The 12384-nt window shown below is 45.5% G+C and overlaps 1 protein-coding gene and 1 long non-coding RNA gene across 6 annotated transcripts in view; both read left to right on the top strand.

The window, feature by feature from the left end:
• The window catches only part of Fbh1 (F-box DNA helicase 1), a 39051-nt gene extending 36326 nt beyond the window's left edge, over window positions 1–2725 (top strand). For all 5 annotated transcript variants that reach the window (XM_021650897.2, XM_021650898.2, XM_060372793.1 and 2 more), the window contains 2 exons: window positions 1504–1635; window positions 2264–2725. In XM_021650897.2, the coding sequence (XP_021506572.1) occupies window positions 1504–1635; window positions 2264–2434 (303 nt within the window). In that variant the 3' untranslated portion in view covers window positions 2435–2725. The remainder of the gene's footprint in view (window positions 1–1503; window positions 1636–2263) is intronic.
• Window positions 2726–7755: 5030 nt separating this feature from the next.
• Window positions 7756–12384, top strand: part of LOC132649165 (uncharacterized) — a 42868-nt gene continuing 38239 nt past the window's right edge. The window contains exon 1 of the long non-coding RNA XR_009587602.1: window positions 7756–9389. This is a non-coding gene — a long non-coding RNA (uncharacterized LOC132649165). The remainder of the gene's footprint in view (window positions 9390–12384) is intronic.

The following is a 12384-nucleotide window of genomic DNA, read 5'->3' as shown; positions in this document are numbered from 1 at the left end:
TTTTGTTATGGATCAAAAAGACATGCCAAGTCCTGTGCTCCTGCTTTGTGAGGAGCATGGAGGTGCTGGACAAAGGAACTTAATAATCTGTAACTTTTAAGGATTTTATATTGTCAGTTGTTAGCACCCCATTGGAACTTGAGTGTTTTTTTTTTTTTTGCTTTAACAAAATAGATGTTATAAACTAATTAAAGAAAGGTAGTTGTGTTTCGGCTCACCGTTTCAGAGGTTCATCACAGCGAGAAAGGTATGCTGCAGCAGAGTAGCTCACAATGTTAGTGATGTATCAGAAAAAGAGCTTTAGAGGGACAGGTAAGGGCAAGATCATGTCCAGATGCCCCAGCTGGTTCCCACCTCCTACTTTTCACCACCCTAGTCATGCCACTGTATGGATCCATGTATTTGATTAGAGTCCCCAGGACCTGATTGTCTTTAGAATTATCCTCACAGGCACGCTCAAGAGCATGCTTCACTAATTCCTAGTAAATTGATTTTCTATCCAGTCAACCTGGCTATCACAGTGCTTATGCTTCTTCTATTTTTCTGTAACATGTAGGTAAGTCACACAAGGGAGAGAACCAAATGATTCAAAATAGGGTCATAGGTAGTGAAAAATTCAGTAAGTAGCTAGTTGATACCCAGCAAATGTGAAGTTATACATTCATGGTCAGAAAATATGTGCAGTCTGCTGATAAGTCTATATTATGTAGAACTCTGGGAGCCACACAACCTGAGATGAAGGGCCCTGGCCCAGTGGTGTCTTTAGTGTTCTGTTTGGGTGCTTGCTTGCTATGTGCCAGGCAGTAACGATCACATGTGTTTCTTTTTTATAGAGACAGTGTGAAAAAGGTGCAGATAAAAAATGCTGCAAAGACCTTCCCTGCTAGGCAGTACACAGTTGGGGAGACAGGAGAGTGTTGAGTCTGTTTGGATTTGATGCTGGGAATTGAGCCAGGCCTTGGGCACATTAGGAAAGTGCTGTCACTGAGCTGTAGCTCCAGTGGGGCAACTGTTTGTTACAATTCTGAGTTTCAGCTCACCTGGTTTGTAATTTACGCAGATAATTCTCTGGGTCAAGCATAGTATGCCTGCAGTTTTTGCCCATGGAAGGAAAAGGCAGGAGGATTGAGAGATCAACGCCACCATGGACTGCATAGTGAGACTGTCTCAAAGTAATAACAATAGTAATAATTGCTTAAGGTTGCAGCAATTGGGTAGGAACTGTGAATCTAGAAAATGTCATTGTAAATGGTACTTTTTCATGTTTATTAGTCTGTTTTTTTTTCAATCTATTAATTTTATCAAAATGCCAATTGGACTGTCTTGAGTGTTCTTTCTTGGCAATAATACTAGAGTTGGGAACATTAGAAAATGAAGAAACAAGACAGTGGCTCTCTGTTTTTGGCTGTATCTGGAGGGAGTGGATAGGTCCTTGCTGTTGGCATTTTCAAGTGGAAGGTAGCAGTACTGGAATTCATTTCTTTCTGTCTTTCTCCTTCCCAGGAGTACTTCTTGCAAGCAGAGCTGACAAGTAACGTTTTGAAAACAGGAGTGGTCCACTGCTGTGTGGGTCAGTGCAACAACACCATCCGTGTGGACACCGCCCTCACCATGAAGAAACTGCCTATCACTTATGTGCGTTTCCTGTAGGATTGAATTCACTCATACTCATGCTTTTGCTTGTGAGCTCTGTGCCTGTCTAGGTTCTGGGTGAAGAAGGTAATAGAGAAATTTGTGTAATGCTCTTCTAAGAGCTTTTTAAGAAGCATAGCAGATGTGAGGTCCGCCTTTTTGTCAGAGATGGAACTAATGGAGTCAGGTGAATGACAGATACTGCCTGAGTGTGCTAAAGCCTTCCAACATGGGAGGTGCAGTTATGACCAGATACCTCAGAACGGAGCTGTTTACCTGGAGGACCTGGGTCAGTGTTTTTGGCTTTGTTTTGTTTTTTGTTATTATTTTTGGTTCTTAATATTTTTAATTCTTTGGTGCTAGGGATTGAACATGCTAATCACTCAGCAATAGCTCCAGTCACTCGTTCTTTTTCTCTTGACTGGATAATTGTGATTATTCCTCTAAAGGACTGATAGAATTGAATCTGGATGACAGCTTCAATGTGGGGATTATCTCTGTGGGTTTGCACAGAACATCACAGATAATGCATCAGAATGTGGCAGTTGGGACAGTAATGCAGCACTCTTTGGTAGACAAATCCTTACTCTCAGCTTCTCCTCTTACCTCTTTTTCCTGTCCATCCCTGTAGAGCAACAGGAAGGAAAACAAGGGTGGCTACCTCTGCCACTCATGTGCAGAGCAGCGGATCGGGCCTTTGGCATTCCTGACTGCCTCCCCAGAGCAAGTGCGTGCCATGGAGCGCACTGTGGAAGACATAGTGCTGCCCAGGCATGAGGCCCTGCTCTTCCTTGTCTTCTGAGGCTGTGACTGCACATGCTGAAGGAGCCATTCTGGGCTGCATTCCTGCTCGCAGGAGACCCTGAGTCCAATCACAGAGCATCTCTGAGGAAGAAGATACCAACCAGAGTTGGACCTACCGTTTCTCCATTCCTTACAGATAGCCAGTTTCCACTTGCCTCTCCTCCATATGCATCAGGTCAGGGAAGTGGGGGAAGTTCTTTTGATAAAAAATCATTTTATGTATTTAAACTTTTATTACAAGGTTTCAATTAAACAGGCATTGCCCACTGGCTTGCCACTGTGAAGTCTAGCTTCAGTACTGTCATTTCTAAGCTTCCTCCTGCTGTTTCCCATTTTCTCTTTCAGCATTTTGTCACCGCTCACATGGTTTTCATGCTGAGGAGTGACACAGGAATAAACCATAGTGGATCTTTGTCATATAGGGCTCACGGTGTAGTAAACAGGAAAGTGGCATCATGTTCAGAAGACAGGCACCAAAATGACAGTAGGTAGGTTTCCCAGTTTCCTGCTGGTACAGCTGGAGAGCAAAAACACTTGCAGGAAAAGTACGGTGAGCAGTCACTGTGAAGAGGACAGAGGGTCAGTAAGGGGGAGGAGAAATTGCTTCCTGGATTATTTTACTGAGGTTGTAAGGTGGCTCCTTTTATAAAGAGAAAGTTCTTACAGAAACCACCAGCAGAAATACCATATCATGTCAGTGTCCTTTGTTACAGTAGTTGAGATTTTTGCCAGTTAGCAGTTTTCTGATGCTGATGACTGGTGGATAAAAGCATATGGCGTCACCTAGGATTTTTGAAGCCACTCCAGAACTCCAGAGTCAGAAATTTGAGCTCATGCCCTAGCAAGTTTTACAAATGACCCTAAGAAACTAGATTTTAAGAGCTTGTCTTGATATTAAGAAGGTAGAGCCAGTTTTTAGTGCTTAGTTGGATATGGTAACTGATAGAATCTCAATATGACCCCTATTCTCTGGCTGGTTCTTCAGGTAGCTCATTGATAAAGGGAAAATGGGAGACATGTAGAAGCAGTGCTGGGTAGGATTGTGGGGCTCACAGAAGAATCCAAGAAGAACCACCCAAGAAGCTTTTGTATGATGAGCTCTACATTCTGACAAAGAAACATGGGTTAAAATACAGGTTTTGGGGTTAGTGTGTAGGTGAGGTAGATAAATTGAAGGGCTTTGGTGAATTCTTCATACAGGAGAGTGAAGAATGAGATAAGCAGAAGTCCAAGAAGCAGGGTGGAGGATGAAAGACTTGGAGTAAAGAAAGCAAAAGGGTTTTACAAAGGTAAGTGACAGTGGATTTCAGGAAATGACCATCATGTGGTTGTCACTGAACACGAGAGAAAAGTTTGAGAAAAATGGGCATCAACATCTAATGCTTCAAGAGACCACATGAAACAAAAGTGAAAAGAGGTCGTCCCCTTATTGAGCACCTCAAATCAGTGGTGATGTTAGCTGCCAGTTCAGCTCAGTAGTATACATCTCCTCATAATCCTAACATTCAAGGGGCTGAAGCCAAATGATCACAAATTCTAAGTCAGGGTGGACAACCTGGGAGGACCCTTTCATGCTGGAAAGCTAAACTGCAGTGGGCCAACGTGTGAGTGAACTTTTGCCCTTCTTATTCTTCACACACCTGTAGGATGAATTCACCAAAGCCCTTCAATTTATCTACCTCACCTACCATCTACACTGCAACCCTATAGTACAGGAGGATGTAATGAAGTGATGTGAGTGTGTGGAAAAGCCAGGGTTGGGGAGTATATTCCTTAAGAAACTACCAAACAAAAGGACAGGATACCATGGGCTGCCATGTGAGTGGGAACCAGACCACCTTGGAATAGTTCATAGGACTCAGGGTGGGGCAGCCTCTTCAGGAAGGATGGGACTGTCTGGTATTCTATGACAGAACAGTGTAAGAGGAGATAGCTGCAGTCAGCAGAAGTAGTTTTTAACAAAAGCAAGTGCTTCAAAAAGACAGGCCCCAGAGTTGGAGACTAAGACCCACATTAGTTTTTATAGTTGGGATAAAACTCCATGACCAAAAGCTACTTACAGAAGGACATTAATTGGCCTACAGTTCCAGAGGGAGAGTCCGTGATGAGAAAGACTTGGCAGCAGGGAGCTATAGCAGAAGGCTAGGTGGCCAATTTCCATCCACACTGAGGATAGGAAGTGAGCAGGAAATGCAGGAAAGTTGTAAACTCAAAGTCCAGTAACTGACTTCCTCCAGCAAGGCTCCATCTCCAAAAAAAAGTTCCATAATCTCCCCAAACAGGGCCACCAACTCAAGAACTTTGGTGGCTGTGGAGGTTCGGGTGAGCAGTGTTCCCCAGGGCTGGACATTTGGTCCAAATACCTGAGTTGGCGGCACTGTTCACTGGGGACTTTTTCAGGAGATGGAGCCTTGCTGGAGGAAGTCAGTCACTGAATTTATTTAGAGTTTATAACCTTCCTCCACCAAAGGTGGAAAAATGCTCCGTCTTAGTTATATTGCCGTGATGAAACACCATGACCAAAAAACAAGTTGGAGAGGAAAGGGTTTATTTGACTTACACTTCCATATCATTGTTCATCATGCAAGGAAGTAAGGCAGGAACATGGAGCAGCAGCTAGCTGGTGCAGAGGCATCGAAGAATGCTTCTTTATATTTTTTATTTACATCAACCTTGTTTAAATATTTATTTATTTTACACATGTGAATGCTCCACCTGCATGCCAGAAGAGGCCATCAGATCATATTATAGATGGTTGTGAACTGCCATGCAGTTGCTGGGAGTATGAACTCAGGACCTCTGGAAGAGCAGACAGTGCTCTTAACCACTGAGCCATCTCTCCACCCCGGAAGTACGCTTCTTACAGGCTCGCTCCTCATGGCTTTCTTAGCCTACTTCCTTTCTTCCTTCCTTCCCTCCCTCCTTCCCTCCTTCCTTCCTTCCTTCCTTCCTTCCTTCCTTCCTTCCTTCCTTCCTTCCTTCCTTCCTTCTTCCTTCTTCCTTCCTTCCTGTTGTTGTTTGTTTTGTTGAGACAGGGTTTCTCTGTGTAGCCTTAGTGTTCAGGACCATACTCAAACAGATCCACCTGCCCCTGCCTCCTCCCAAGTGCTGGCATTAAAGGTGTGTGCTATTACCACTCAGCCTACTTTTTCATAGAAGCTAGGACTACCATCTCGGGAATGGCAGATCCACGATGGCCTGGGCCCACTGTAATCACAAGAAATGCCCTACAGCTGGATATGGAGGCATTTTCTCAATTGAAGTTCTCTGTAGAGGAATTTTAATCTATCAACATGGCTGCCCTGATCACATTCAAAGATCTTCTAGGTCTGTGTGATCTGAGTGGAATGCAGACACTCCCTTATTACACACCTTTAATCCCAAACAATGAAGGTAAGGTTAGATGGTAGAAGGAACCCATGTTTGAAAGTGATGTCTAATTGAGAGGCAGAGAAAGATTTTATAAAATATGATATGTCCAACTCACAAGACAGTAAAAAGAAGCTACTTGACAGAGCAGCACAGAGAGCAGAGAGGGAGGAGGAGGCAGTTTTAAAGGGACAGAAACAGGTTGCAGAGAGAGAACAAGCTAGACACTTAGAAAAACAGATGACCCAGAGAATGAGAAGGAGCCAGAAGAATAGAACAGATTGCCAGAGTTAGTTTGAGGCCAAAGCAAAGCTGCGAGAAGCCAGTTTGAATCAGTCATCTTGGAGAGGAGTTTGAGGCAGAACAGCTGAGTTGAACCAGCCATCCAGAATTCAGAAAAAGCTAGAAGAGTGAGCTTATTTATCAGTAAGTCTCAGAGGCTGAAAATATTCTAGGCCTAGATTAGATACAGAGGCCAGAAGCTTCCAGACTAGGCCTAGGTTAGCAGACAGGCAGTAAGCCTCTGAAACAATTACAGGCAAGTAAATAAAAATGACCTTTGAAGTTCTCTCCTTTCAGGTAACTCGAGCTTGTGTCAAGTTGACATGACACTAGCCAGCATGGTGCTGTGAGACCAAAGAAAGACAGGCAAATCAAGGACTGCATAAAGATCAATTTGCTGGTGACTTATAAACAGGGGCAATTTTTGAGCACCCGAAGACAAGTGACTATCTGCTCAAGCAGGAGGAAGTGATTTATATGCTAAGATAGACTAAGGTGGGTGGTGGTCAGTTGTAAAGTCTGGTCTTTCTCATAAACCACACATGGGCTAAGAAGCAGTCTGGGCACCAGTGGCTTAGATAAACACTCCTGTTTTAGCAACTTGGTGGCCAGTAGAATTTAGGAAGCATGCCCGGGCTCCCTGGTCAAAAAAAAATGGCTGTTATAACCAAGGTGGCTGTAGTTACGTCACGTTGGAGCTCTATAGCAGTTTTTTTTTTTAACTTATTTTTATTGGTTCTTTGTGAATTTCATATCATGCACGCCCCCCCCCCCCGTATTCCCCTTTCCTCATACCCACCCTCTACCCTTGCAACCTACCCCCTAACTGAGGGGGGAGAAATCACATTGTGAAAGCTCTAGGGTGTCACAGTGTGTCCCACAGTATACCCTTTTGTCCAAAGTTCATTGCTTGCAGATGTTATTGTAATAACCCATTGGTCTCATTTGAGGCCTCTGGCTTCTGCTTCTCTATCAATACTGGAACCTCATTGGGGCTTCTCTCAGATATCCTGCTGTGGCCCTGTGGTTTGGAGATACTATAGTTTTGGATCTGTAGAACCAGCCCCTTCATGCAATCCAGCAGTCTATCAGTAGGGTAGATATTGGGATAGGCTAATTTAAAGCCCTGGATCTTGGCCTGAGAGGTACCTGAGCTGGTCAGCCCCCAGCTCTTTTTGCTCTCATACCCTTGGAGCCAGCTCACCAGCAAACCCCACAACCAGGGGCAGCACAGTAGAGCTGAGGTGAGGTGAGGTGGAGGATCTGCTCTTCCAAGTGTTGGAGCAGGTGAGGGTCAGGGCCAACTCTCCTGCTTTTATGATCCTGTTGGAGCCAACTTTCTTACCCTCCAGTGTTGCCACACAGCAGACAAGAGGCAGGGCCAGCTGTCCCACGTGCTTGCTCTCGGAGCCAGCTCACTCAGAATCTTCACATCCAGGATCAGCTCTCCTGTGCTGCCCAGGTGAAGTGCCAGGTCTGTTCTCCCGCTCTGATGACCTCAGGTCAGCTCTCCTATTCTGATGACCCCAGGGCCAGGTCTTCCGAATGCTGCAGGAAGTAAGGGAGGGATAAGGGGAGTAGGATATCTTTCCCTCATTCACACCATCTCGCAGGAGAAGAGTGGTAGGACCAGCTCTCCCTACAATGTGCAGGGCTTGTTCTCCACAGTACTGCTGCTGGCTAGGGGCAGGGTAAGCTCTCGTGCTCTCATGCCCCCAGGGCCAGCTCTCCCACAATGTCCAGGTGAAGGGTGGACCTAGTTGTGCACAATGCTCAGACATCAGGATGTCCCTGGCAAGCAGCCTAGATCGGAGTCTTTTGCCTGGCCTTTGGTGGTAACAGACCTCTGTTGATGGAGGGCCACTGAGCCTTACATAGCAGCTGGTGGCACCACGGGCCAGGAACCCACCATGGTCCCAGGGAGCATCACTGGCTACTCACATCAGACTGTTCCTCACTACCCTTGAGTCTCCAGTCTACCTGTCTTCATTGTGCCCATAATCTTCTCTTTCTCTTCCTGTTTCATTTCTCCACCACTTACTTGCTTCTTTTAGTGGCACCTGAGGACTCTTAGTGTCTGCGGTCACCTCAGGACTGTTGTCAGGACTGCTATGCCCTGCGCAGGCATCATGGAGCTGGCCAGGGATCCTCTTGGGCATAGTCTGCTCCCCAAGGCTTGCAGGTCTTGCAGATCACTGGACTGGTGATCATCTCAGCCTTCTCCTTGTCTGGGCTCCATGGTGTCCACCTGGTGATCCTCTAGGCTGTGCTCCTCACCTGCCCAGATAGTGGCCCCTTGGGTGGATCATTGGTCTCAGGCTCACTACTACCCAGAGCCTGCAGTCCAAAGAGTTGGGGGTGTTTCTTCTAGTCTCTGGCTTGCTCCCCATCCTGAGAGCCCATCTGGGCCTGACTGGCAGCAGACTGGGGATTTCTCAACAGATAGAAGCCCATGGTGGAGAGGACTTCCTCATAGCTGGAGGAGGGTCCAGGTGCTTGTCAGGACCTCCTGAAGATTGTGAGGGCCACTCCTTTGAGGGTAGTGTGCAGTCTGTGCTTTTGAGTCATGTCAGAATTGTCAAAATTGAGATAACTGGAGGAATAGAGCTGCCCTGGTTCTGGGTAGGCAAGTTCTTTTTCACTGTGACAATTGGTTGTTTAGTCTGAAGAGTCTTGATCTTTGCTGGCCTGTCTGTAGCTCAGTTGACAGTTCCCAAAGGTCTTCTGCCAGCTTTAGGTAAAGCTAGTCAAAATTGAACATTTTGTCTGCTTGGGATACTGGAAGCTCCTGCAATTTCCCTAAGGCCTTGACTTGGGATCCCAATTTTGCCCCATCTTTAGGAGCCTGGCTCTCTGTTAGCCTTATCCACAAAGATAGAATATCCATCCTGGATTACTCCACATTGTCCTCAAAGCCAAGACTTCACCTAATAATATTTTTTCTAATTAAATCAGAAATAAGATCATCTAAAGAGGTTGTTGAAGTGTGGGGTGATGTTGGAAGAACAGAAACTGATGAGAAAGTGCACAATATCCAGGCAGCATTATTGTAGTTAGACTTTGTTCTTGTAGATATGTAGCTTTTCATGTAGAAGCTTCAGTGTGGGAGCTCTGATCATGTGATGGGACTGATGCAGCTCAGTAAGCCTGGAAGGCAAAGTATAAAGTCCCATGTAGACAGTTCTGTCCAGGAAGTATGGTCACTGCTCATGTTTCTAGCCATGCTTCATTCCTGCGGTGGCATCTGGTCTGTCTCCGGGAACAGCTAACAGGGTTAAAGGGGACTTTGACACTTGACACCTGTGAGTTAATATTTTTCTTCAATCCTGATTCGTTGGCTCTTCCCTTATCACCTTGCGCTTACAAGTTTTAGGAATGTGGACTGTATTGAGACTAGAGGCTGATGGCTTTGGAGTTTTACTGAACTGGCATAGCTAAAGCTGGCTGCAAATGAAGCATGCACAGGGTTTCCTCAGCTCACGTCCTTTCTACACTACATGCGTACCTGTTTTTGAGGTTTTTCTAAACATCTTAGTTCTCGTAAGATTCAATACTGTCCTTAGCATTCAGAGGGACTCGCTTTTTCTCTGTCACTGAGAACATAATAAATATTGCTGAGGATACAGGTGATGGAAGGACAATGCCTGTCTTCATTTTCTCTTTACTGTGACAAATACCTGACCCATGCAACTTAAGAAAGATTTATTTTTTTTGTTTAACAATTTGAGGGTGCAGTACCCCCTGTATCCAAGACCAGGAGTGGTGAGTCTTCCCACCTCAACCTAATCTAGGTAATCCCTCACAGGCAGAGTCAGAGGCTAGCCTAATCTATATAATCCCTTACAGGAAATACCAGAGGCTAACCTAATCTAGATTATCCCTCACAGGCAGGGCCAGAGACTAGCCTAATCTAGATGATCTCTCTCAGGTAGGACTGGAGGCTAGCCTAATCTAGGGAATTCCCACAGGCAGGACCAGAGGCTGAGCTGACCTAGACAGTCCCTCACAGGAAGGACCATAGGCTAACCTGATTTAGAAAATCCCACTCAAGCAGGACCAGAGGCTAGCCAAATCTAGATAATCCCACACAAGCAAGCTCAGAGGCTAGCCTAATCTAGATAGTTGTTTACAGGCAGGACCAGGAGCTAGCCTAATCTACATAATCCCTTACAAATGTGCCTGATGACTCTTGTCCTAGGTGATTATAGATCCTGTCAAATAACATTACCTACCACAGTCTGGATGTGGGGAATATAAGCTAGTGCAGCCACTACAGAAATCAGTACGAGCATCCTCGGAGTGTCTACCTCTATAATCTTCAAGACTTCTTAGAGCACTGAAAACAGCATCAACCATAAGCAGGAACCACTTGTCCTGGAGAAATTTGTATCCATAAAAATTACTTTAAGGGGGGATTGGACTATTATGTACTTGTTTTGTAATTAGTGCCTTTGGCTCTTTGGCCTGAGCTGTGGAGAAATCACCCAGAAACAGCTGCAGCATTGTAAGGTCTACCAGAGGGAGCAGCTGGTTGTTTAGAGCCAGAGATAAGGGGCTGGGATCCCAAGGTTCTGTTGTATAATACTTGCAAAACTTTTGCCGTCTAATACTTATGTTTCAGTGTTATTTAACAGTTATTGAACAAGCCTTCAAGTAGCCTACTAAAATGAAGCTAAACCACACAGACTAGTTCTGCTTTATCATTTTGTACACAGGTCTCCCTTTGTAGTCCAGATTGACCTTGAGCTTTTGATTATCCTTCCCAATGGCCCCCAGGGCTAGGAACGCAGGTGTGTATCACTCTTAGCTCTCTCTATGGTAACATTTTATTTAAGATTGTTTTAATCAAGTAAAGTAACTGTTTAAAATGGGAAATTTTTAAAATATTCTTTTTATTGATTCTTTTGGATTTCATGTCAATTCCACTCATTTCCCCATCCCTCCAGATCCACCCTCTGCCCTTGAGACCTCCCCCCGCCAAAGAAAACAAAGAATTAATTAAAACAAAAACAAACCCCATGTCGCCCTGGAAGATGCTTTGCATTCGTGTATCACATGGTGCACCCTCTTTCCGGAACAGCTTCGCTTGCAAATGTTCATTGCAATGAATCATTAGTCTGGTTTGAGGCCTCTGACCTCTGTTACACTACCAATTCTGGATCCTCATCAAGACTCTTCCCGGCTATCCTGATGCCCTGTGCCATGTAACTCCTACAGCTTTTGATGTGCAGGACCAGTCCTTTCACATGCTCCAGCAGGTCATAGTTGAGGTATTTGTGGGTGGGCCAACTCAGAGCCCTGGAACTGGCCCTGTGGGTGGCAGCTGCATTGTTCAGCCTTCCAGCTGTCATGCACCCTCGACACCAGGGCCAGCTCTCCAGTGCTGCCTCAGGTAGGGGCAAGGGCAGTTCTCCCATTCTCACAACCCTGGGGGCCAGCTTTCCCAATTCCATGCCACCGGGGCCAGCTCTACTGAGCTGCCCAGATGAGGTCTGGGCCCCTCTCTATTGAATTATATATTTTTTTCTATGCCTGCTCTAGCTCCCAAATAATGAAATGGAGACCTGTTAGATTTATTAATAAGCTTCAAACACCATAACTGGGCAGATGTTGATCTATTCTAACCCATCTATGCTAGCCTGGCTTACTTCCCAGCCATGCCCTGTTACCTGTCCTCTATTTTTGTTTTGCTTTGGCCTCTCCTGTTCCATCTTTGTTTCCATGGTGACTGCCCCATGGTGACCTCCTCTCTCTCTCACCCTGGAACCCCCAGACTGGGAATGAAAGTCTCGCCCTAACTCTCTTGCCCAGCTATTGGATGTTCAGATTCTTTATTGTTAGGCCCAGCATGAGCCTAATTTCGAGAAGGGATGACGAGAAGGGAGACGGGTCTCGGTGCAAAATCGCAAGAGGTTTATTTTGACCGTTGTGCAATGGGGTCACCCCTGCTAGTCAGCAAGGAGTGGCACCAGGAGACAAAGGCCTTGGGTTTTTAAAAGACAAAGTGCGGGAATTTTGAGGTTGCAGTTCAGGATTGGATGAGGAAGCTATAAAGTAAGATAATTGGTTAGTCTTAGGTGCTCAAGCTTGGCCAGTCCTGCCAAGTGTGGATGCAGCTGCAATTAAAGGTGGGGGTGATTAGCTCATCCTTGAAGATTGGGGCTTCGGGCTTTTGGCTGGAGGTCAGGGTCTATTCAGAAGAAAGATTGAGGCCATCTGGGTTAGTTGCTATCTCGAAGACAAAGGTCTGGTCATTCTTTTTGCTGAGTGAAAGTCATTGCTTGCTTGCTTTTTTTA

The sequence above is a fragment of the Meriones unguiculatus genome, chromosome 19 (assembly GCF_030254825.1).
Source record: "Meriones unguiculatus strain TT.TT164.6M chromosome 19, Bangor_MerUng_6.1, whole genome shotgun sequence".
In the NCBI taxonomy this organism is placed as follows: Eukaryota; Metazoa; Chordata; class Mammalia; order Rodentia; family Muridae; genus Meriones; species Meriones unguiculatus.
The sequence above is the reverse complement of the archived record's forward strand: the minus strand, read 5'-3'. Positions and strand labels throughout refer to the sequence as shown.